Source organism: Dreissena polymorpha, chromosome 6 (genome assembly GCF_020536995.1).
Source record: "Dreissena polymorpha isolate Duluth1 chromosome 6, UMN_Dpol_1.0, whole genome shotgun sequence".
NCBI lineage: Eukaryota > Metazoa > Mollusca > Bivalvia > Myida > Dreissenidae > Dreissena > Dreissena polymorpha.
Window position 1 is genome coordinate 106474333 of NC_068360.1, and position 26137 is coordinate 106500469.

The 26137-nt window shown below is 35.8% G+C and overlaps 2 protein-coding genes across 15 annotated transcripts in view; both read right to left on the reverse strand.

Moving 5' to 3' along the window:
* LOC127835070 (uncharacterized) overlaps window positions 1–26137 on the reverse strand; it is a 322519-nt gene that overhangs the window by 134732 nt on the left and 161650 nt on the right. The window lies entirely within an intron of this gene.
* Window positions 2445–16184, reverse strand: LOC127835074 (serine/arginine-rich splicing factor 4-like). Of its 2 annotated transcripts, none has more exons than XM_052361330.1 (11): window positions 16050–16184; window positions 11374–11504; window positions 10517–10713; window positions 9447–9560; window positions 8539–8607; window positions 7552–7620; window positions 6043–6918; window positions 4918–5102; window positions 3772–3836; window positions 3430–3524; window positions 2445–2674 (listed from the first exon to the last, which is right to left on the reverse strand). In XM_052361330.1, exons 3-11 carry the CDS (start codon window positions 10710–10712, stop codon window positions 2550–2552), a joined length of 1794 nt encoding a protein of 597 aa, XP_052217290.1. In that variant the 5' UTR covers window position 10713; window positions 11374–11504; window positions 16050–16184; the 3' UTR covers window positions 2445–2549. The 2 variants fall into 2 exon arrangements, with proteins under 2 accessions (XP_052217290.1, XP_052217291.1); XM_052361331.1 differs by lacking the exon at window positions 16050–16184 and adding an exon at window positions 11013–11104 and having other exon boundaries at window positions 11374–11690.

Consider the following 26137-nt stretch of genomic DNA (forward strand, 5'->3'; position numbering starts at 1 on the left):
CGTCGTCATTTTTCAACGTTGACCCAACGTCGGATTCTAACTTAATCTCAACCTCCCTGCAACCTTCTCCCAACCTCCCTGCAACCTTCTCCCAACCTCCCTGCAACCTTCTCCCAACCTCCCTGCAACCTTCTCCCAACCTCCCTGCAACCTTCTCCCAACCAAATAACTATCATGCAACGTACAACCTCCCTACAAAATCTAAATTCCAAACCAATAATATTCAAGAAGAGCTCCGCGGTCGGGAGACTTATGTCCACAAAGCAGGGACTTGACACAGGATTCACCTTTTGACTCGATGTTTTCAACTTATATCAATGGTATGCACAGGATTTTATTGGCGTTGTCATCCTTTTTAGCTTTTTGATTTCATTGTCCTCTGGATTGCTGAAAAGGGAAAAGGGGTTAAGCTATTGAGGTTTGGGGTTATCCCTTTCCGTCTTTTTTTTTGGATATATATCACGCTTACTTTCACTTATTGTGATAGTGACCTTGACCTTTGACCTAGTGACTCATATTTCAAAAGGGGTCATCTACTGTTCAAGGCTTATCGACATGGATAATATCAAGCCAATTTGTCACTGTGATAGTGACCTTGACCTTTGATCTCAATTTCATTAGAGGCCATCTACTGCCCAAAGTCAATAATATTCAATTTGTTGAGAATTTCTTTTAATGGAAACGAACTGGTCTTCCGACAGACATCCAGAAAACAATATACCCGCCTTTTTGAACGTGGGCATTATTACAACAAGAGCGCCGCATAACGGGTGCCAAGGCTCGGCTGTGGGTGCAGGTCAAAATGACCTTGACCTAGTTACCCAAAAATGGGAATGGTGTGTAGAAATCATGAAGGTGCAGCTAAATATGAAGTCAGAAAGTTGTAGGCGGAACCACTTTGATTTTAGAGGCAATGTTCACAAGTGTGACAAATGTTAAGGTTTAAGAACACAGAAGACAGGACAAGCTGGCTATGACAATACCTCGGGTTTTCTCCGAAAACAGCCAAGCTAAAAATCTTGTTTTCCCATCTTTATTTTTCAAAGGGGATTGTGACAGACATTTCAATGACCACATATTTACATAATTATCTTTTTGCAAAATGTAATTCTTTAAATGAAAACGAACAAACATTTCATTTTATGTACTTCTTCCAAGAAGTGTATTCATTACAGATCTCTACAGACATGGTCAATTCATTAAATGATTCAATTAATAACATTCACATGACATATCTATCAAAGCAATGTAATGAAGAAGTTAGAACATGTTTGGCCTGGATCGCTCACAAATAGTCCTTTCAAGAGTAAATTCATAACAGATCTAGTATGATGGAAATCGACCCAGCAGTTCATGATGATATTACTGAATTTGAGATTTCAAACGTCTATTTGAGTGTGTTCTGGGTCGTTGTAGCATTTTCATTGTTTAAAAAAATGTCAAGCACATGTTTGCTATAAATATAGTAATAACACATAGTAATTTACAATTATGGATCTACAAAATACAAAATCTTGGCCTTCTCCATGTTGTAATTAAACTTTACAATATACATGTGCAATAAGACTGTTTAAAACAAAACAATCACCAATAGTAATAGTAGCAAACTTTTTTTGCGAGGCTTGATTGCACCCATTACCCTTTACTAAACGACAAATTTTAGACCTTCCCAAATTGAAACAGATTGCAGATGCCAAATACAATTGTTATGGCAAAGTTTCAAATTGGTTGTCTGCTAAAAGAGTCAAAGATCTGCAGTAATGAACTACCTATGGGGTTTAGTCAGAGCAGTAATGGACTCAACACTGGATAAAAGACTTTTGTGTTCGACTCAGACCACTAATTGATTCATCACTGGATACAGAGATAATTAACCCTTTTCAAACAACATATCTTGGACTGACCAAAATTGAAAGAGGTTGCAGATGACTAATTAAATTGTTATAGAATATGAAACAATTGATTTGGTAAGTTAGAAATAATTAAGCAATTTCTCCTTTTTCCACAAACATTTTAAGAGTTGTCTTTAACAATCCCCTAAAATCTTGTTACTGTTTGGTTAAGGGTCAAGAATTGATGGCATTTGTAATTGTCTTGCAATATCATATTTAATACAAAACTATTTAACAGTGTTCGTCATTACATGAAAATCATGAATAAATGTTTAAACAGGGTTAAAAGATATCGAGAAATCGGTGAAATTAAATGTGTAAAAGATTGTTGTACAGCTTCATTAATCCTTCATACCAATAAGCACTTTAACCCTTTACCAAATGGCAAATTTTGGACACTCAGAAATTGAAAGAGGTTTTGGAAGGCTAACAAAATTGTAATGGAATATGGAGAAATTAATGTGGTAGGGAAGAAATCATTGTGATAAAAGGAGAAATTGTTCATCATGAGCAATTTCTCCTTGTATCACTATTATTTCAAGATTTGTCTGCAACAATCCCGTAAAATCCCGTTATTGTTTGGTAAAGGGATAAGCCACAAAACATTTATCCGCAGGTCCTAAGCGTGAGGCATCCTTAGCATGTCATTAAAAAAAATTATGGATTATTGTCAAGGTATCTTTTTCCACCTCCTTTCTTGTATGGGGCGTATTTCAGGTGGTAGCTGATAACTTCCTTGACTTGGTGTTCTGTAATATCATTGTTTCCCTTCATGGCACTAGCTGAAAGAAGAATTATTTTGCATTCTTTTTTATTTGTTCATTGATAAAGCCGCCTAAATTTATTATAATCTATAATGTACTTATATCATAAATAATGCAAAGGGGGTGTAATATAACGCTGTTGAATAGTTTGAAATTACACAAGTGTAATAACTCTTTGACATTACATTCATTTTTATTCAACTTACAGTTCACGCTTATAAAGCTATGCATTTCTTAATGCCTTTATATATGCCTCAGTCACATACAGGGATAAGACATGGGATTATACTATGGATACGATCGGGCATCATAAGTGGCAATCTTTGTGGTCCGTAGCTTTCTGAATTGTCTCTGTAGCTATTGGTAGTCATACATAGAAGTACTTGCCTGTCCATAAAATGTTTAAAACTTTACTATGGATCAAACAGATGTAGCTCATCCCCACAAACTGTACTACAAAGTACTGATCTGTTTAAGTCTGCCTTTAAATTTAAAATCATAAGCATTCGTTAGAATCATTCCGTGTCAGCTCCGTATCTTATTGTGTTGTACCGTAACGATTCAAGACAATATCATTAGAAGTTATGTGAAAGCATATAGCAACACTATAGTACATGATCCGTATATATTGGACCACAGACAGGCTTGGACTACCAGGGTCGTCCTTGAGATTTAATCCGCAGTGGAACCGGCATTAGCACCCGTGAATGTGTGACTGAGGCATTAGTATGGCATGAGTTTTGTACTTAAAAATTAAAGGCAAATAAACATACCAATTACAACTTTGAATGTCTCTGATGATTCAAACGATAGCTTCCCTTTAACTCCCTTTGAGTTGAATTTAGACATCAGTCTATTAGACATCAATCTGAAATAGTACACATACAAGTTAACATATGAATTAATTCCACCTAATAAACAATAGTAAGAAAGCAAATAGAGATGGAGTAAACACAGTATGAGTGATTGACTTTTCCAGGTGTCTTCAAACATTCATTTAGAGAAGAAATCTTTATGGAAGTATGGTTATGACAGTGAACAAATTACACACCAAACATGGTCTTCAAACAGCTCAATGGAAATTACAATATTGAATAACAAACAAAATGTGATACCTTTCTAATATGTTCTGCACAGCCTGCTTCGTATTTGCTCCACCAATCAGTGAAAGATGATAAACCTGAAAGAATTAGACAGTTGTATTTCAGGGTTGCCAAAAAGAACATGCTAATTAACCTGAAAGACAGCATAAGATAAATGTATCTTCCAGATAAAAGTTTTTAGAAAATTTTAACATTATTGCCATAATTCCATACAAAAGCATGTTCGGATCTATGGCAGTAACACTAAAAATTGAGTTTTTATCTGTACTAATGATAAACATATCAAAATGTATCACAATTTTTGGCACTAGTGCCTGCTGTTTTTGCCTTCATATGTTACTAGACGTCTTGTAGACAGTATTATAAATAATCAGATTTTGTGGGATAGACAACAGAAGTATGCAGGTAGGCAGTGTACTTTTTTCCCCTAGTTAAACAAGTATGTCAGTCTTTGTTAGGACTCGGTCTAGTTCTTATATAAGTATTAGTAATGTGGATAATTTGGTCATACAGATACGGTCAAACCTTTCAGTCCCCATTTGATGAAAAGATTTTTAATGATAAATGGTTTTTTTTGCATATAAAACTAAACTTTACTTCATTGAAATTTATTTTTTATCGAGGTTGACATTGACAACCTGGTTTCTCATCAATAAAATGATTATAAATAAATACATGCAAATCATTGCAGTCATGAGTATTGCAAATTATTCAGATTAGCATATTATTTTCATATAGAAGATTAAAACATAGATTTAGCAAAAGCGTAGTGTTGCAAATCAATTTCCGTCTGTAACAGATGTATTTGCATTTGTTCTTGGATTCTCTCCACTAAATTCATCCATATCCGCCATTTTTCTTGTTTATTATTGAAGTCAAGTTACGATTCATGAATATCAATTAGGTTGAATTCGTACTTCACAGTACTTAATCCCCCCCAAAAAAACGCTATATGGTTTGTTTTCAAACAATTTCAACTGTATTTTCAGTGATATCCACCATAAAAATACTTTTTCTTTTACAATTCTGCGCATATATATATATATATATATATGTCCGCAAACAGGGACTTTAAAGTAAATCCATAGAACTGGCTTATTTAAGAAAGTATTAGCCTTATGTAGCATGATTCTGATTTCTATATATATTAATATTTACCATTTTTTGTCGTTCCTCTGGTCCTTTTATTCTCTCGTCCAACAGATTGAACTCATCAATAGAATCTGCCTGGAAAAAGTCCTCTTCTTCAACAGTCCCGACTTGTCGTACACTTTTTATTCTTTTCAAAGACTGTATTTCTGCACTTAACTCGCAGAGTTTGAACAGAACACGTCTCTGAAATCCTGTAAAGATGATACATCAACATCGGTTTTCAGACTTTAAGAAGATGCAGTTTTATTCAGACTTCAAGAAGATGCTGAAAATGTTGCCTTACATTGAACATTTACTGGAAAACATTTCCGAAATTTACATTGACAGACATTTAATCAGAGTTACAAAAATTTGTCAGACTGACTAAGGTCCTTAATTAAGTCTGGCTGTTTTTATTTAGGGAGACTTTTGACTTTCCAATATTTATGTTAGTGAATAAAATAATTTATTAACATAATTCTTATTTCAAAAAGATTATATTATGTAAATTTCTACATATCCATATTTTTACTTTAATTCTTTGATCTAAGACTGACTGACAACCATTTCAAGTTTATTTTTTTAAGGGTATTCCAACACATTCTTCATTACTTCACGCCTATATGAGCCCCGTAAAGCAGAAATGGGTAATGTTTGAAGATTTTTATGCTTAATAACATTACAAATATTCAGCCTTTTCTGTTTCATCAAAAAATGTACACCTTTAAATTTCTTAATAGTCAATTTTCTACCATTAGTTATAAATAATATATAACACTATACTAACTGCACTGTCTTAAATTAAGATGGCACTTGACCTAGATTTGTACCTATATAAACAGGCTTGTATCAGTACATTTATACTACAGTTTACTTTGTTATACAAAGTGTTTAATTTCTCTCTAAAAGTCTTTAAACCTTGGAGCAAAGCCACCATTAAAATAACATGATCCTTTTAACAAGACTGATACTATAATACGACTAGCATTTATTGTAATTGGTATAAAGCAGACAATAAAAATGAGCCTCAGTTTTAAGTGCCAATTACATGTCAATAATGACGTCATCCTTATGTTGCGTTTCTTCAATAGTCATTTTTACTGTAAGACCCATTTCTGCTAAACGGGGCTCATATTGACAACAGTTGCTTACGTGCTTCTGGCATAGGAAATTTGTCCTCAGTTTTATTAGTCGATGACTTCCGAGTTGAGTTGTCCGGGGGAACAACTGACCTGTCTGATCGGTCAAATGACTTGCGGGATGACCTGTTGGACCTGTCTATTGACCTAGCATATGATTCATTGGATCTTGACCTAGATCTAGACCTGTATGACTTTGACCGAGACCTGTATTTTCGATACTCTTTATTTTTTGACTGAGAACTAGATTCATTTGTTCTTGATCTAGACCTATATGATTTTGACCTAGACCTGTGGGAACGATTATGGCGATACGTTTTAGATTTTGACCTTGATCTAGACTCATTGGATTTTGATCTAGACCTTGACCTGCATGACTTGTCTTCTAACATAGTGCTGGACATAAAGGGTGACATATTAATCTGTCCTAATGAAGACGACCTTGACCTAGACCTACTTTGAGACCTTGACCTCAATGGTAAACTTGACATGGAAGAGGACCTTGACCGTGATCTATAAATAGTTTTGGTCTTGTTCTGACCAGTAAGGGAACCTGAACTACTTTTATTTGCCTGAGGCTGACTTGGAGTACTTTTGCTCTTGGACTGACTTAGAGTAGTTTTGCTCTGGGACTTACTTGGAGCAATTTTGGTTTGGGACTGACCAGAAATAGAACCTTGCCTATTTTTGGTCATGGACTTACTTGAAGCAGTTTTGGTCTGGGACTGACCAGAATTAGAACTTTTACTATATTTGGTCAGGGACTGACTTGTAGAAGTTTTAGTCTGGGACAGACCAGAAAGTTGACTTTTGGAGGCCAGATTTGTTCCTGGACTTATAACTGCTTGTGATGTACTTTTTTTCTTATTTGGTGGTATTGGCAATGTTCCTACAAAAAAGAAAAAAGTAACCACTGTCACTGATGGTATGCCAAAAAAACATCTATATATTTATCAGCTATAGTGTTATCGATGTTAAATGGATTCTGGGTAAAAGAAATAAAAGGACACTATCCACGGAAGCTAGACTTCACTTTTCTCAGTGCTTGATAATTGAAAGCAATCAATAAATCTTATGTTATTTATGTCCTTGATGAGTAGTCTTAAGTGTAACTTGAGCAAATAGAATGGGGCAACCTGTATAATCTGAACACAAGATGCTCACTAAAATATAATGCAATTCCTAGCCATAGAAGTATTTTGTTGGATTTATTGCGCACTGACCAAAATTTCTGATCATCTGGCGCCTTACATGAAAGATGATTTGGGCTAAGCCTAACCTTGGGTGTTACAAAAGTTAAATCAACACCCAGGTCAAAAAACCCTCACCTGCTTATTATAAGAGATGCATTGACTGCAATTGGTTGCCTTTATGATTCAAGAAGGGTTAAATCATGCCAGCAATTCTGTTTTGATATATCCATCAGCCACAATGGTAAGAAGTAGACTAAGTTCACAATCTCTGTAGCAGCATTTGTTAATAATGAAATTCATTGAAAAAAGAACAAAAAAGAATTACTCACCAGATTTCTTATATTCAGAGCCTCCAGTATAAGTTACTCCTGTAGCACAAGCAACTGATGTGTCAGAATCTAAAACATTAAGATTTTTATTGCTTTTTTATGATGCACCAAGTCCAATCAATATTTCAGATCATCTGGCACCAAACAGGAAAAATAATTTTGGCTAACCACGGATGTTACAAAGTTCAATGCAACATCCAAGGTAAAAAACCACATCCCCTGCTGGAGCTAAGAGATGCATAAACTTCCATTGTTTTTTAAAACTATTAAGTCACCTTTTACGATTCACACAGGGTTAAAGGGTTACTCCAATTCTGAGTTAGAAGCCCATCATCCACAAGGGGTTAAAACAAGAAAAAGCTTACAGTCACATGGCTAGTCTAAATCTATCACTACTGGATTTATTTTCAATAACACATATTATGAAAGGTTTCTTCCACAACTTTTTAATTGCTGTCAAGTAGGAAATGATGCCAGTAATAACGGCAAAATACTGTTGTTCTTTGGTTTACTTTCTTTTCTTTGCAAACTTTAAGAAAGTTCTTTAATAGGAAATGTTTCTGATCTTCGCATACATGAAATACTAGTATTGGAAATCTGCTGGCAAATTCATAATTGTTTAATCCAAGAGACTGGCCTTCAGCAACCGGATCATCACTCATAACCATACTACAATTAACACAGAGTTATCAGTAATACAAACAATTTTCCAATTCAAAGAGAAATTAGTATAAAGGGAATTAGTGAAGTATGCATTTTTTAATCTGACATTTCCAGAGGATTTTGGATATTTCTCTGATGAAGAGTATTCACTTCTAGTGCACAGAATCAAAACTTAAGAATAGTCTTTAAACCTTCACAAGGAAAAAATGTGCTTTACCATCACAATCCCTGTCTGCAACATTTCAAAGGAACCAATCTAAAACCGGATATCGACGACATTCGGATTTCACTGTGGAAAAACATTGATAAAAGAAAATTACTCACTGGATTTCTCATGTTCAGAATCTCCAGTTTTGGTACCGCCTGTAGCACAAGCATCTGATGTTTCTGAACCTAAAACAAGAACAGCGTACAGACACATGGCTAGTCTAGATCTGTCACTACTGGATTTACTTTCAAGAATATTTATAAAGAAAGGTTTCTTCCACGATTTTTTAATTGCTGTCAAGTCGCAAAGGATGCCAGTAATAACTGTAAAATACTGTTGTTCATTAGATTTATTTTAAAATTATGCATTAACCAAGATTTTGTGATAGATAAAAAAAAATTAGTAATTATAAATAGCAGGGTCGACAGCCCAAGTTTTTAAGGTTCGAGCAAATTGCCTTAAAACCCACAACTAGGTAAGAAATTGGTTTCATGATTTTTATGCCAACCTTGAGTAATTAGTGTTTTTTCCAGGAGGACAAAGGGGCATGTCGCAGTAAATTTGAAGAGGGCATCTTAACGCGAGGTTAATGCAAAAAAGGGCAGATATACGCGTGGTGCCGTTTAACTGTAAAAGTACTGTTATAGATAATTACTTATCAATGATAACGGCTATGGGTATACTTGTATAGGTAATTTTTACTAATAAATTATAATGTGATTACACTGTTATAGATTAAATCTACTCAATTAATATAGTTGCTTAGACGTTGAAGTCTCTCGAGTAAATCAGTCGAAACGTCAAACACAATCATGGACGCTGATTTTGCGGACACGTTAGGTCATTAGTCAATAAAGATGTTATCAATAAGGGCGCGTGGCGAGTTTTGCCTTTAAAAAGGGCAGAGTGGCGAGCCGGGAGGGCAGCGTGGCGAATCGCCACGCTAAAAGGGCCTGGGAAAAACACTAGTAATACTAACAGACAATAAGATATGCCATTGTGAAAATAATTAAAAAAAACTAACCAGTTACATAATCTTGAAAGCTCTTCTTCTTTGGCTTCCGTTTCAGATCCTCCTCCTCTGAATCTGTCTCTTGAGTTGTTGTGAAAGTATAATCATCACATTCAGACTTCTGTTCTGAAATTTTAAAAAGTAATTTTACTTGAAATATATGGTACATCAGAACCATAACCATTCATAAAAGTTCAAATACCAGTTATTTTCTATGCAGATATTTAAATATATTATAATACTATAATGGGTCTACTGACTACTCTCAGTATAGGTTTAGACTTTGATCAGATAGAGAATCTTCTAAATAAACTGCAATATGAACTGGTCAATCAGCAGACAAAAGTTAGTTTTATAATAAACATTGAAACTGCAGTTTGCCAGGTCTCATCTTATCACTCTTAAAAATTACCATTTTCAATTATGCAACCTCAACATTTGTATATACATGTACTAATGCAGGGGTGTTGAAAGAAATTGGTAGACGGAAAATTGGCTGGCCATTTGATCATTCTTGCCGGCTACTTTTCATAACAAAAATTACTTAGAAAAAAATCTCAAATCAACCTCCTACTTTCATTTTTACTTTTCTACACCCCTGCTTATGATATACGTCTATTCCATGACACAAAAATTATACATGTATATATTTGCTACAGGCCTGCTAGAAATGCCAGATGCGATGTTGAACTGCTGTCAAAAATTGACAACATTCGGAACACCTCGTCAAATTTTTCAAATTGTGACCCAAATGTATGTAGTAGGCTGCCATCTTGGACGACCCCATTTTGACCCCATTTTGATGATCATGTGATTCTACCATGTAAAACAATCGAGAGGCTCGGGTAAGATGCGCCAAAATCTAGTATGACGCAAGTGTGACGTAAGCAACCGAACTACTTTGAACTACTTCTTGGCCCATCCTAACCTCCAGCTAATAATTGGGGGTGTTTTACCCCATGTCCTTCCACCAGATACACCGAGGCATGATTTAATCGGAATTAGCCGAGGATTCCCGATTGAAATTGACAAAAGCCAGATGTTCATTAAGAGCGTCCTCTATTAAAGTTAATTTTACTCACCAGACTTATGTTTAACTTTCTTCAACGGAAAGGATCTCCAGGAAGTTATTAGTGGCGTGCTGAGTTTTTCTATGTAGGGTTTTGCGTCCACTCCAGGTGGCCAATATATCACATTTTCTATGAAGTCCACCCAGGAAATTGGAATGACTCCCTCTACCTCAATTCCATTTTCCAACCACACTACTAAAGCGTACATTCTGAAGATAAAAATCATTACTCATTATATTTTTATGTATATATTGGGAGTTAAAATTTCTAATTATTTTTCTTTTTTTAACAGTTTCTCATATCAGAGGTCTCGAAAGCTAGGGGGTCCCATTTTATTGTATTCCCAATTTTAATTTTGGAAAAGTAAATCCTGTTTAAAATATTTAAATTTTGACACAAAATCATTCTGGTATCTCTTTTGGGAAGTCTCGATTTCACATACATGGCAGTGCTGAGAAAAGAAACTACTAAACAAGATGCGTTTGTGAAACCGCTATGTCCCCCTTACCGCTTTGACCTTGAAGGATGACCTTGACCTTTCACCACTCAAAATGTGCAGCTCCATGAGATGCACATGCATGCTTGATATCAAGGTGCTATCTTCAATATTGCAAAAGAAATAGCAAATGTTAAAGTTGGCGCAAACAGACCAACAGACAGGGCAAAAACAATATGTCCCCCAGTATATACATAAAAAGTTGTCTGAATATTTATACTTTATATCTATATGCCAGAATTTATTTAAATTTTATACATGGCACTGCAGCAGTTAACATGCTCTTAGAAAGTTCATAATTTATTAAATCATTCAATAATCATGCAGCATGCTCATAACTTGCTAACCAGATGCAGACTCAATTTACTCTTACCTTTTGCTCAGTGCTCAATTGTATGAAGCATGGGTACGAGGACAACTCCCCTTTCAAATGGAAATCTCACAAGCTTCTTATACAGTTCACCAACAGCAACACGTTTCCTTTTCAGTCGCAGATTATTCTTCCTGAAAGCAATGTTGAAAAGCTTTGACTCACAGGGCTTGGTGAAAAAGTTCTCGGCTTGTTCTGGTTTCAGAATTTGACATAGCAGAGTTTTTTGGTCAATTTTTTCTTTCACAAAGGCGTATGTTCCATCTTGTAGTAGGAAACAGTTGTTTTTTTCTTTTGTGGAAATAACACTAAATGTAGATTTCTGTTTAATTGTGACTTTAGCTGTATAACTCCTCTCTTGGATCCTTTTAGCTACTTGAACTATTGGATTTTTAGCATTTTTAACAAGTTTTTTGACTGAGTGCAAATGATTTTCATAAGGGAAAGCGCAAATATCATTCAACGAACAATTAAAGTGTTCACAGTCATCTGCTAAATGAATAAGTGAATGTACATTGTAAACAATCAATTTCGGGTGGTAAAATTCTTTGCTTTTTGTAACAAAATATGTCAGTAATTCCCGTGCATAGTTCAAGTAAAAATTCCTTGTTTCATTATCACTCTCTAGAAGAATGGACATGCCGACAGATAAACACAAGAAGTGTTCATACATATCTTTTGTCAATACCTTTTTGAGGACAATTGGACCGGTATACAACAAAAATTGCCGAAACTCTGTCGCCTTCCAGCGCTCAAAATCATATAATGTTCTAGGTTGACGAGCAAACTCAGATGGCAGTTTGCCAGAGTACATTAGTAGATTTGTTGAAATTTGGGTTAATTGTTGTGCAGATAGCCTGCAATTAGTTGGTCCCTGCTTTAGAAATCCAAGAATACGTTTTACCACGCCTAAACATACCATGTGCATGTAATCAAGCGCAAAAGATTTAACACAATTGATTCCGTACGTAACTAAAGGTGTTTCTCCCATTTGGTGCCCAGTGTCCCGGTATCTATTTGCGTTGAAGGCTTCATCAGTTCTAAGTTCACAAGAATGATCAGAGTCCAAAACGACACGATGATCTGTGTGGTAGCCATGTATGGTGCATCTTTCACAGGCATTGTAACCAGTGTGGCCCTTAATAGATTTCAGAAATGCACGAGCTGGAGCATCACATATAAAAGCATTTGCTTCAACCTTTATCAACGTATCTTCTAAACTTATTCCGTCCTGGATTAGTTCACTTAATTCTGTTAAACAAGAGTTCCGCGGTCGGAGATGACCGCATTGAAGCCGGATTTTTGATTTAAATTACAGGAAAGTACCTTTCGTGTTTTTGTCAATGCAATACTTAAATTACTGAAATATTGTTCAAAGGTCAAAATGAAATGTAAGTACTTTTCAAGGCATGAGCAAACCTTCATATCAAGTTTGAAGACTCTAGGTCTAAGCATACCAAAGTATTAACAACTTTAACATATTTACATCCAAGGTCACAGTGACCTCGACCTTCAAATGAATGACCTTGAAATGACCAGTGGTCATCTAAGTGTGCTTGCAAACCTTTACGTCAAGTTTGAGATTCTAGGTCCAAGCATACCAAAGTTACAACAATTTTAACATTTTAACATTTAAGTTCACAGTGACCTTGACCTTCAAATGAATGACATTGAAATGAATGACCTTGAAATGACCAGTGGTCATCTAAGTGTGCTTGCAAACCTTTACGTCAAGTTTGAGATTCTAGGTCCAAGCATACCAAAGTTATAACAATTTTAACATTTTAACATTGAAGGTCACAGTGACCTTGACCTTCAAATGAATGACATTGAAATGAGCAGTGGTGATCTTCTAGTACTGGCCAACCTTTATGTCAAGTTTGAAGACTCAAGGTACAAGCATACCAAAGTTATAACATGGAATAAGAACTTTAACATTTTTACCTACCAAAGTTATAAGAACTTTAACATTTTTACATTCAAGGTCACAGTGACCTTGACCTTAGAATGAATGACCTTGAAATGACCAGTGGTCATCTAAGTGTGCTTGCAAACCTTCATGTCAAGTTTGAAGACTCTATGTCCAAGCATACCAAAGTTATAACAATTTTAACATTTTAACATTTAAGGTCACAGTGACCTTGACCTTCAAATGAATGACATTGAAATGACCAGTGGTCATCTTCTAGTACTGGCCAATCTTTATTTCAAGTTTGAAGACTCTAGGTACAAGCATACCAAAGTTATAACATGAAATAAGAACTTTAACATTTTTACATTCAAGGTCACAGTGACCTTGACCTTCAAATGAATGACCTTGAAATGTCCAGTGGTTACTTACTAGTTCTGGCCAACCTTCATGTCAAGTTTCAAGACTCTAGGTCCAAGCATACCAAAGTTATAACAACTTAAACATTTTTACATTCAAGGTCACAGTGACCTTGACCTTCAAATGAATGACCTTGAAATGTCCAGTGGTTACTTACTAGTTCTGGCCAACCTTCATGTCAAGTTTCAAGACTCTAGGTCCAAGCATACCAAAGTTATAACAACTTTAACATTTTTATATTGAAGGTCACAGTGACCTTCACCTTCAAATGAATGACCTTGAAATGACCAGTGGTCATCTGTTAATCCTGGCCAACCTTCATGTCAAGTTTGAAGACTCTAGGTCCAAGCATACCAAAGTTATACCATGAAATAAGAACTTTAACATTTTTACATTCAAGGTCACAGTGACCTTGACCTTCAAATGAATGACCTTGAAATGACCAGTGGTTACTAACTAGTTATGGCCAACCTTCATGTCAAGTTTCAAGACTCTAGGTCCAAGCATACCAAAGTTATAACAACTTTAACATTTTTTATATTGAAGGTCACAGTGACCTTGACCTTCAAATGAATGACCTTGAAATGACCAGTGGTCATCTGTTAATCCTGGCCAACCTTCATGTCAAGTTTGAAGACTCTAGGTCCAAGCATACCAAAGTTATACCATGAAATAAGAACTTTAACATTTTCGAGCACGCCGCCACCCCGCCCGCCCCCCCGCCCGCCCGACAACATCAATCTATAAGCCGAGATTTTTTAGAAAAAAATCCGGCTAAAAATCAGACAAGAAGTCTTCGAGTGAATTTGGCTTTCCTTCTCCATAGAAAATACAGATCATGAATGGTGTGTAACTGTTTACACTGCAAAGAATAGGCCAAAACTGTGCACTTGTTGACTTGAACAAAGGTATTCCATCGATATTAAAATTAAGTTTTACAGTGTTATCTTCTAAAGAAAATGATTTCAATTTTAATATTTTCAGTAGATCCGTTTTCATTCCAAAGTATATATATTTTCCACCACATTTTTCACAGAAGTCTATTGATTTTGGAGTCTTAAGAAGAGTTCTTGCATCTTTTGGGAGGCCATTACAATGTGGCTGTAAAGTTGTTAGCAATTCATCTACACAAACTTTACTCACATTATGTTTTGCTGCCCATGATGCCAAATGTTTCCTCAAATTGTCACTTTCATCTTCTGATAAACTTGACTCGGTCTCAGAAGAATCTGAGGACTGAATTGTTTCAGAAAAGGAAAAGTCAGAAAAATTATCTTCACTTCTGTTATTATTGTCAAAGCTCTCATTGGAAGACGGATCAGACAAGTTCTCATTGGTGAAATGATCTGGAGAATGAGACAGCTCATGATCTTCCTGATGTTGGTCTTCATCACTACTACTTTCTGCTAAGGCATGAACAGCTGCTACATTCGAACGATAGCGTTTCCAGTATGACATAATTGACCCAATTTTAAACTGAAAAAGGAATTAAAAAGCATGCTTTAAAATGCAATTTTCAAATATAGCAGTTAGTAAATTACATCTATTTAAGTTAATATACACTCTTACATGCATGGAGTCATTCATTTTTACTGCTGAAATCTAGCTCTTGTAATAAAAGTTTAATAAACTAAATTATCTACAAGGTTTCACCAGATCGTCGGCTCTGGCATATCTGCCTTCATCGAAGCAACAGTACTTTGTTTATATTTGAAAATTACATTAAAAATTAATTTATTTACAATTTAAACAATGGTACTACTTTTTAGATTATAATAACTATATATCAGTCTATCACAACAGCAGTCGTTAATTGCTTGATTGTGTGGCAGCAGTAAAAATATATTTTCTTGTCCATTTAGATCATAGTTTACACATTATTGTTAAAAAAGAATACTTCATAAGCCAGTGGGGGCAGGAGTGGTCTTGCACTCTCCATAAGCACTCATGAAGAACAGACCCAATGGAAGACAAATCTTGTCTGTCATTGTAGATAGGCGTAACAATAGTATATATCAGTATATATCAGTGTAACCTAGATGGAAAATGCCTTCGAGGAGACTAAAGTGAGAATTGCCCGTAGAAAATCGTCAGTTAAGTACTAAAGTGATTATCAGAGGTAAGCGTGCACCCAGTGTGGGGCAAAAACCCACGACCACCGTAACACTAGACAAAGTGCTCTACCGACTGAGCTAACCGGACGGCTGGTTAATTGTTGTCCCCACACAGTCAGTACACTACTTTACCCCACCCATTTTCAAACAGTGGACTTTCATTTTTAATGACGCTCTGCATGCTCGCTGTTATTTCGGCATACTCATGCATGAACAAACATAATACATTTGAATACCTGTCTTTCCTGGTTGATATCTTTCTATTTTCTTTTCCGTTGAATCGAAGGTTTTTCGTTGAATCGGAGGTTTTTCGTTGGATGTTTACGTTTATTCGCACACGTTTTTTTGTTAGATCCGGTTCTCCGAGCGCATGCGCGACAGTTTCGCTTTTTAGTTTTTATTGTTTTACAAGTGTTTACCATCGTTTATTGTTATAGATGTCTTTATTATGACAAATTAAGACAAAATAACATATTTAATTATTTAGTTTTGGACTTTTATTTAAAAATTATTTCGAAGAATCATGTACGAAACTCAATCGCACATTCTCGGCCCTTTCCGTCAAACATCGGATAAGTACCTCGAAGGAGATAGTATGAATACACATTTCGGAAGCGGTATTGCGGTCTACCTACGCGGGCCTACGCGAATCAAAATTACATAGTTAAAACAAACATGGCCGGTTTTGCGAGTTGTTTACATTTTGCAAAGATGAAAATGGGGATTTTCTATGCTCTGAAGCCAGAGCAAGTACAAACTCTACAGGAATTATGGACGCCATCGTTGTTATTGTTTTTGTTGTTGTAACATTCTTAAAATGGTATCACGTGGGCGGACTACTTTCAACCCGTATTTCTCCCGAGTCCGATTATGATAATCTGCGAGGGGTACCGAATGGTACGAAATTGTGAGTTGAAATGCAGCGCCACCTATTTCGATATTCTGCAGGGGAGTTAATAAGGCACCTGCAGATTTTTAGCGATTTTACTGTAAAAGTTATTTACTTTTTCTTTCATATTTTGAGCGGTTTAAACCACCCGGCTCGGTTATCATCAAATTTAACTCTTATAAATATACAACGTTGGGTTGACGTTGGTACAACGTTGATAACTAACGTTTTATTGATGTTAGAAATTTAACGTTGTACCAACGTTGGCATTTGGTTGATAACCAGCCAACCAAAATCCGACTATAATCTGACGTTGTATTGACGACGCATGTTTGCTGGGATAGTTACTAACAATGTTCATTACTCTTAAATTACCGGTATGTAGCCTATCATTCGATATCTCGTCATGCGCGAATTGCCAAGATGACGAGTTTTGCATTAACTCCCATTTTCTCGTGCCGCGCATGGGACAAGTCGGTCCCTCTCTATTTATGTTAATTTCTCTGCATAATACAGGATAAAATATTCAACAACACCATGTATCAGTTTCTAGTCCAATTTAATGTCTAACATACTTAATATTTTCGGTTATACAAATACAGTCTGATAGCTACATGATCGTATCTTTCTCGATCCGTACACCTCCAAGTCTAAACGCTAACTGTCTTGTTTCCCTCTAACATCTGCCCCGTGAAACTCAGTTATCTATCCCATTGGTCAGTGTTCTATGTGTGTTTATTTCTAATTGGCTGAATTACAATCTGGAGAAGTCACTACTCAAGTATGCACACGTTAATGAGCGTTATGGTACAAATAATAAATAATGCAAATACAGCCTAAGGCTTGTGTCAACAGCATTGTAACCCCTTTGTTGTTAAACACACACCAGATCCAAATATTTAATCTTTTGACCGTCATGCATACTCGCTACTGATATACTTGTCAATATTTCGTACATAAAGAAAACCCAAATATTTCACCCATTTTCTCATCATTATTTGACACAACTTATCCTCTCAACTTGATTTTTATGTATTTTAGGATACAGAAAAATCTTTAAGAATGTAAGTATGGAAGTAAACGAAAACATATTAATACATACGATGTAGAAAATCAAACACGCAAACATGAAAACATCAGTGACTAAAACATATATATGATGAAAATCTGCTGAAATAATAAAACGTCGGAATATTCAAATAGTCAATGTCAATCACAATGACGTGGAATGCGTCACTGATTTGGGAAATCCGATACGAATGGTGTCCATTTTTGACATCTTTGCTGGAGGCGATGTGGCGTCTAGGTGAAGAGATGAGATGTCCGGTTGGAGAGTATGTGACATCTGGTTGTAGATGGTAACATGCAGTCGATTGAAGACGGTGGCTTCCGAATGAAGACGATGATGGTCGGTCGGAGAAGCTGTTGGTCCTCGGCTGTTGCACGATCTAGAATACTTCAAACATTTATTATATATAGTTCTGGAGAATGTCTGCATTCATGACTGTAGTATTATAATTAGTGTTTATGTACATGTAATAAAGGTAACACACATATATATATAAGTTCATAGACGATAAAATGTTCACCTAATATGTACAAAGTACGCGCGAGTTTTCATCGTCAAGTCCTTTCATATCATCGTATCTTTAAAAATCATTTTCGACGACGCGTGAAATGTCCATTAACAGTCCACTCGTTGTATGGTACTGATGCCGGTTCACAATTTGGATCCATGTCGACAATGTTGGATCCTAATTGAAGTCGTCTGTTGCGTCATCTGATTCTCGACGGATACATCGTCGTCGAAGATATCGGTATGCCGATGACATATTCTTCTTCTTTGTCGGGGTGTTAATATCTGATCACGATCTCAAATGCGTTATGAACGCATGTTGCTGCAGGCAAACCACGCCAACGATGTCAGGAGCGCTGCTTTTCTCCTTAACTTGTATCGCATTGGCAAATCTTATAGGGTCAATTACATGAAATGATAAACGGGCCTTTTATTTACATATTAATGGAATTTGCTATAGAAGCACTCAGATTACTATTCACACCTATGATAAGATATACCCAAATAAAATTAATGTGCTAAAGGAACGCGATTCACATGACGCAAATTTATGATGTTTTATTTAAACTATACGCGTTTGTCTATTCAATGAAATGCATTGTGCTTTATTATGTTTTATTTACTTTGAGAACAAAAATTTACAAACAAAATCCCTTGTCTTAATGTAGTTATTCTTATAAAGAAACGAAAAAGAATAAACTACATATTCGATCAGTATCAAATTTTTAATGAATCATAGCAATATAGTTGTATCTTTTCTTTTACATAATACTAATAAAAGATCCACTGCTTTGCTTTTAAGGATCTTTACAAACTGTATTAAAATGTTATGTATGCCTAGCGTTGGTTAATGTCGTTGTCAAGTGCGTTGTCATAAGCTTGTCACGTAATCGAACGTACTTAGTGAGTCCGCCTATTTTGATGGTTATTTATACCAATTTCGTTCCGTACTCGCCTAATTCGTGACCCACGCCTGTCATCAAGTAATGGGCGTCAAACGTGTGTATCTTGGCGTTCATAGACAGATGACAGACCATCCCTACGGATTGTACGCCTTCTGTATTCGCGGGTCTCCATTTAATTTGACAAGCCAATTTGTATTCACACCTGGAAAACGTATCGGAATGTCGCTCTTTCTCACTTAATGTACTTACTAATTGTTTGTATGCATTTTGCGAGTCACGATTCTTATATTTTACGCATCGGAATGTCGCGTTTCTTCCCTCTTAATGTACCTACTAATTGTTTATGTGCATTTTACGAGTCACGATTCTTATATTTTCTGTTTGTTACATATTACTGAAATATATCTATTATATCACCCGTAGACTTAAATATGACATTTTCATTTCATTCTAAACCCGTAAATCAATGCTAATGACGATACATTATCAAAATCGGACGATACCGTCCTCTATAATCCTGTTTTTACATATATACTACATATACATTCAAAACATATTTCTCTATATACAAAATTTTTGGGGTCTTTAAGTCTCGACATCTATCTCGCTTTATTTTGTAGTCCATTCATTTACATGTGTTCAGCCATTGTCTAAAGGCACGTGAAAATTGCTTTCTTCATTGCGTTATTTGAACGTGAAGTCTTTTTTGTCAATTTTCGTTTTTTGTGTTTTAACGCTACCGCGTCAATTTGCATCTGATCGTCTGAAGAATCATTTTCAAACCTACGTACAGGTGAGTTTTGTGAATTACCGTTATTGTAATGCATCGTATCTGATTCAATGGAGCTTGACTGTATATCCGCGAATTGTTTGTTTCTCAAATGTTTTTGCAGTTCCGCAAGCGGAATATTTTCCTCGTCGTCCGTATTATCTCTAATCTGTCGGGTCTGTTGCGTAATTACAGGTAACCCATGTACTGACGTATTTGAATCGCTATCAGAAGATAATGTGTCGTCCGCAAAGGCTAAATTTGCTTTTCTAATCGGGCGCGCTAGTGGTTTATTTATCATTGGCCATTCATCGATATTTGCGTGCCTTATTTGATCAGCGTGAACTTTAATAGTTGAGTTGTCTAACTGATTCTTTATTACGTATGTTAACGGCGACTTTTGTTCGATTATTCGATAATATGGCCTCCATTTACTGTCTAATTTATTCGTACGTTGAAAGTTTTTGTAGTAAACGGGGTCATTGATTTCGAATTTAATATCTTTCGTATTTTTATTCGCATAATCAGCTTGTCTACGTACCTTTTTAAATGATTTGTGTTGTTCTTCTTATATTATTTTATGATAATCTTCACCGTGATATTTACGTCTAGGCTTTAACAAGTTGTCTATTGGAAGAATAGGGTCTCTATTAAAAAGTAAGAAGAACGGTGTGTGCTTCGAAGTCTCGGATGTACAAAATCTCATTGCCGCTAAAGACACGTTTAAATGTTCGTCCCATTGTTGTACATATTCTTGAACCCGTTTTGATAGTATATTGTTCATAGTCCCATGTGAACGCTCGTTCATGCCAGACGCGGGATGATATATTGTCGTCTTTACGTGGTCAATGTTCATTGATTTTAATATTTCAGTGAAAGCTGTGCTTGTGAATTCTTTTCCGTTATCAGTTATAATTCTTATAGGACAACTATGACGGCAATAAATCTCGTTCATTAACAGGTGTATTACGCTATCAGAAGATTTATCAGGTGATGCGAACGCTTCTATGTATCCTGAGAATTGATCTACGAAACATATTATATATCTATTTCCGGAAAGCGTTTTCGGATATGGACCGCATTTATCTATGGAAACAACTGAAAACGGAAACGGCGGTATTGAGGTATCTGACGATATGGGAGCTTTAATTGCTTTTAAATTTCTACTTTGACATATAATGCACTTAGATACATAATCATTCAATTCTTTGAACATTTTAGGCCAGTAATATTTTTCTTTTAGTGTCTGAAAAAGCCTTTGAGACCCAGGATGCCCGTTTTCATCATGGTATTGCTTGACAACTGAACCAGTTAGGTGTTTAGGTACAAACAGCCTAAAGGTAGGTTCTTCATCGACGCTCGATATATAGTATAATATCCCATCAACCATAATAAATTTATCATCTTCGTGTTTGTTTGGTTTCCCTAATTTTAATCTCGTTTTAATCTCAGATATGTGTGGGTCTTTTCCTTGTTCAGTTTCCATGTTACAATCGTTTATTTTATCGGGTTCGATTGTCTCGTTATTTATAACCGTTTGTGGGATCGTGCTATTATCAATTATTTGTCTGTGATCGATATGCGTAGAGTCAATTACATTAATTTCGCGCGTCTGGTTTTGTCCATTTATTTCCGAACTAATCGTATGTTTATCGTTAATATCTAATTCTATTTCCGTTTGTTCGTCTCGGTCATTCGTTATTTTGGTGTTTGGGGGTCGGCTTAGAAAGTCGGCAATTATATTCTTTTTTCCCGATATAAACTCAATTTTGCAATTGTAACCTGCTATACTTAAGGCCCATAATTGTATTTTCTTGTTTTGCATCGGAGATTCAAGAAGGAATTTTAACGGGCGATGATCCGTTTTGATAACAAATTCGGCGTTGTGTAAATAATGGTGTAATTTATTTAGACTGTAAAATATGCTGTAACATTCTTTCTCAATAGTACTATATTTACATTGTGTTGGGTTTAATCGGTGTGATAGAAAGAATATCGGTTTTTCCCCTACATAATCTCCGGTTTCGTTATTCCCGCATTTTTGAGTTAAGCAAGATCCAATGCATTTATCAGATGCATCAGTATACAGTATATAAACTTTTTTCGGATCAGGGTATGAAAGATAAGGGATTTGCGTAAATGAGTCTTTTAATTGTATGAAACTATCTTCGCATTGTTTTGACCATTTAAATGGGACATTCTTTCTCGTGAGATTAATGAGTGGCTCGACTACTTCTGAATACGACGGACAGAATCTCCTATAAAATCCTGCAGCACCTAAGATGGATCGTACATCGCGCACGCACTTTGGCCTAGGGAATTGTCGGATCGCTTCTACTTTTAACGGATCCGGCCTTATACCATTTTGATCTATGATGAAGCCTATGTATCTAGTCTCTCTTTGTAAGAATTGACATTTTGATAGTTTTAGCTTTAGGTTATGTTTACTGAGACTCTGTAGTACTGTATCTACGTGTGATAAATGAGATTGCAAGTCAGGTGAAAATATTAGAATATCGTCTAGATACGCCACAGCGAAGCTCTCACAACCTTTGAGTACTTTATTAGCCAATTCTTGAAATATAGCACCGGCGGAGGAGGCACCGAAGGGCATAACATTAAATTGAAATAGACCCCTGAATCCCGAAGCGAAAGCCGTTTTTTCTCTGTCCTCTTCCTTTATAGGTATTTGCCAATATCCCGATATCAAATCTAAACTGGTGAAATATTTACTTTTACCTAATAACGGCAATAAATCATCTATTAATGGTAATGGATAGGCAATTGGTTTTGTAATTTTGTTTAATTGTCTAAAATCAACACAAAACCTTTTCTCGTCTTTATTATCTTTGTTTGAGTCATGGTTATTTTTCTTTTTATCTACTAAAACAATAGGGAAGCTCCACGGACTTCTTGATGGACTTATTAGATTTGTTGAGGCATTCCTTTTTCTTACCCATTAGAAAAACGGGCACTGACTGTTGCGCACGAGCAAACGACAGTGTATTATTAATCTTGTCGAGCGTCTTCCTTTTGTCTGCGTTAACGGCGTCCACCTCTGCCAACATTTTACGTTTTGCATCGTTAAATACTTTAACTATATTGTCTGTCTCGTGTTGTATGTATAGTTTTTAACATCGCTTTGCCAGCCAGATTATTTTATCGTTTTCATATCTTGCCACAAACAAACAACAATTTGGATAAAACTATCGTGTTTACGGTAAACCATTTTACACACGCTGCAACACAACTCTGTGTGGCTCTCGCAATAACATTCTATGGTTTTCAAATGTTCATTGCAGATGTCCAGCTCAATCATGTCCACACACGACTTTCTACACCTATATAGAGAACAACCATGATTACAAGACTGGTGTCTTTACTGTGGATAACCATTCAGCGATCAACAAGGGAATCGATGTATGCAATGCAAAACAGTGTTGCCTCGTTGGAAAGTAACTCGCGCACCCCCGCAACCCACATACTCTTTCCATAACTCGGCCGCTCACCATATCACTTCTGTCGTAAATCAAATGATCCATTTATTAAAATTATTATTTCGATTTTTCGTTTACAAAAGAAAACGGTATTAACAGAAAAGGGAATTGCATTGTATGCGAACAATAGTTTTTAAACAAAAACATTCAACCATTTCAGCCTTACTTGGACATGTGCAAGATACTAGGAAAAACACACTTATCTGGGGTACATAACACAATGACCCACCTGAAATACTTTCCAATATAGCAAACAATGAAACTTAAAAAACTATATCAAGAAGAGAGAACTTTGTGTTCACCTTTACTATAACAGAAAACCAACTATAGGTATAAAATGATTAAAACTAGGATCACCGCCTTGAAACTGGCAAACAATTGGGACTTAAACAGGTTTACGGGTCAGCTGGAATTCACACTCATCCCGGAATTAACCCATTTATGCCTAGTGGACTCTCCCATCCTTCTAAATTGGATCAATTTATTTCCAAAATAAGGGATGCCTAGTATATTTATTTCTATATTTAAAATATTTCTTACGGAAATTCCTTTAAGCAAACAGCGCAGACCCAGATGAGACGCCGCAAGCGTCTTATCTGTGTCTACGCTGTTTGCCAAGGCTTTTTTTTCTATACGCTAGGCATAAATGGGTTAATAACAAACCTTGCCCGCGTCTCAAGCGATCCTAAAAACAATTACATATGAAAACATGAACCCATTACGCGCGTGTTAAGTATTACACATTTAAGTGTCCTAGTATTGTAAGTATCGAAAAGCTATTAAAATGATTTAGGGCTTTGACACCATATACCAACTATAGTTATTGTAACGAAACTACGTTTTAGATGGTTTTTTTCAAAAGATATGGATACCCTGATAACTATGACTTAGTCTTATGTCTTGTCTTGTAAATATTCTTTATACGCTATCAGCGTTTTGAATATATATGCAATTACTTATACAGCGCGACTTTTTAATGCATCGTGCACATGTTTAGTGCTAATCAATGAAAGGTGTATGTTAAACTTTCAATATTAAAAAGAATCTGTGTCTTTCATACACAGTACATCCACTTTACATGTGCTGGCTAGCTAATTTATTAGCTCAAGATCGAAGGATACGTACAGTTAAAGGGCGCAATGCTTGGATTTAAGGAAATCGTAATAACCCATAATCGTTTGAGTTGAGGCTGGAAGAAATATTCAAATCTACTTTACCAATCTTTGCGAAAAGGGAAGAAATGACAGAGGGAACGATATTAAAACAGGCCAGTCTAGCCTTCAACATCATGACGCCGGGGCCAAAATACAAGAAAGTTATGTACACAGCTTGTCACATTATACTTGGTAGTACTTAATATTTAATGCGGGTTTGAATAATGTACAAATAAACAAAGCTATAAAGACAATGTGAAGTAGATAAAGGTATCTTTAAAATGTAGGTGCATATATAAATAGAGAATACTATAGAACGTTAGTAATAGTGTGATTGTGTACTTATATTTATCAACTTCAGTTTTTCGTACAAGAAATATTCTCTTAAATGAACACAAGTCATTTTGTATGTTTTTAAGAGGTATCAACAGTAAGCCGGAAATAAATTCTTAAATATAAGAGGTTTAATTTAACACTTAAATTTCTCTCTCATGTCTGTATGTGTTTGTGATATGTACAAACCTGTTCTTGTTATGGCTTACTATGCATTACAATGTTCTCGTGTTTAATGATATTTTATATGTAAAGTATGTACACGGAATGAGTAGAATTTATATGGCTGTTTGAAATGTATTTGTCGATTTCGCAATTCAACGAAAGTTATTAACGCTCATTGGGTCATTAATATCTTGAAGTCACCCCAAGGAGACATGAATCGGCTTCTTGTCATCCCCGGGTGACTTTTGGGCCATTTCAGGTCGACAATGACCCAATGAGCGTTATTAAAGTTAGAGTTGGAAAAGACGAACAATGTCTAGATGTCCGGAGTGCGAACTGATGCGTTTCTAAAGATGACGTTTTATTATAATATCACCACAGCAAGATACGTTATTAAGCAGAATCTGTTATTTATTGTGGTCGCAGTGATCTTCATATTGACCTCACACATCCGGTATGAAATCACAAGTGATGTCTTCTCATAAGGCATCTACCTATGACAACTCACACGCCAACATATACATTAGTTATCGACTGGTTAAGGAGAATCTTTATTCTATTATAAGAAACAGTGAACTTGATCTCGAAACCTCTGACCCCAAATGCATTCCCATGCTAGTTCTCACTCCACGCGTTCTACATCCAAAGTATCATCAAGATTGGTAAAACTGATCACACTCAAGGTTTGCATGTAATCTACAAACACAGCACGATACCTTCATCATTACTAGAGTTAATGAGCAGGGCCTTTAACCCATGTATGCCTAGCGTCTAGAAAAAAGGCCTTGGCAAACAGCGTAGACCCAGATGATCATCAGGGTCTGCGCTGTTTGCTTAAAGGAATTTCTGTAAGAAATATTCTAAATATAGAAATAAATATACTAGACATCCCTACTTTTGGAAATAAATTGATCCCATTTAGGGTGGGAGAGTCCACTAGGCATAAATGGGTTAAATATGTCAATTAACAGTGACCTTGACCTGACGTTCCCCATATTTTATTTCCAGACATGCATTCAAGCTTATAATATCCAAA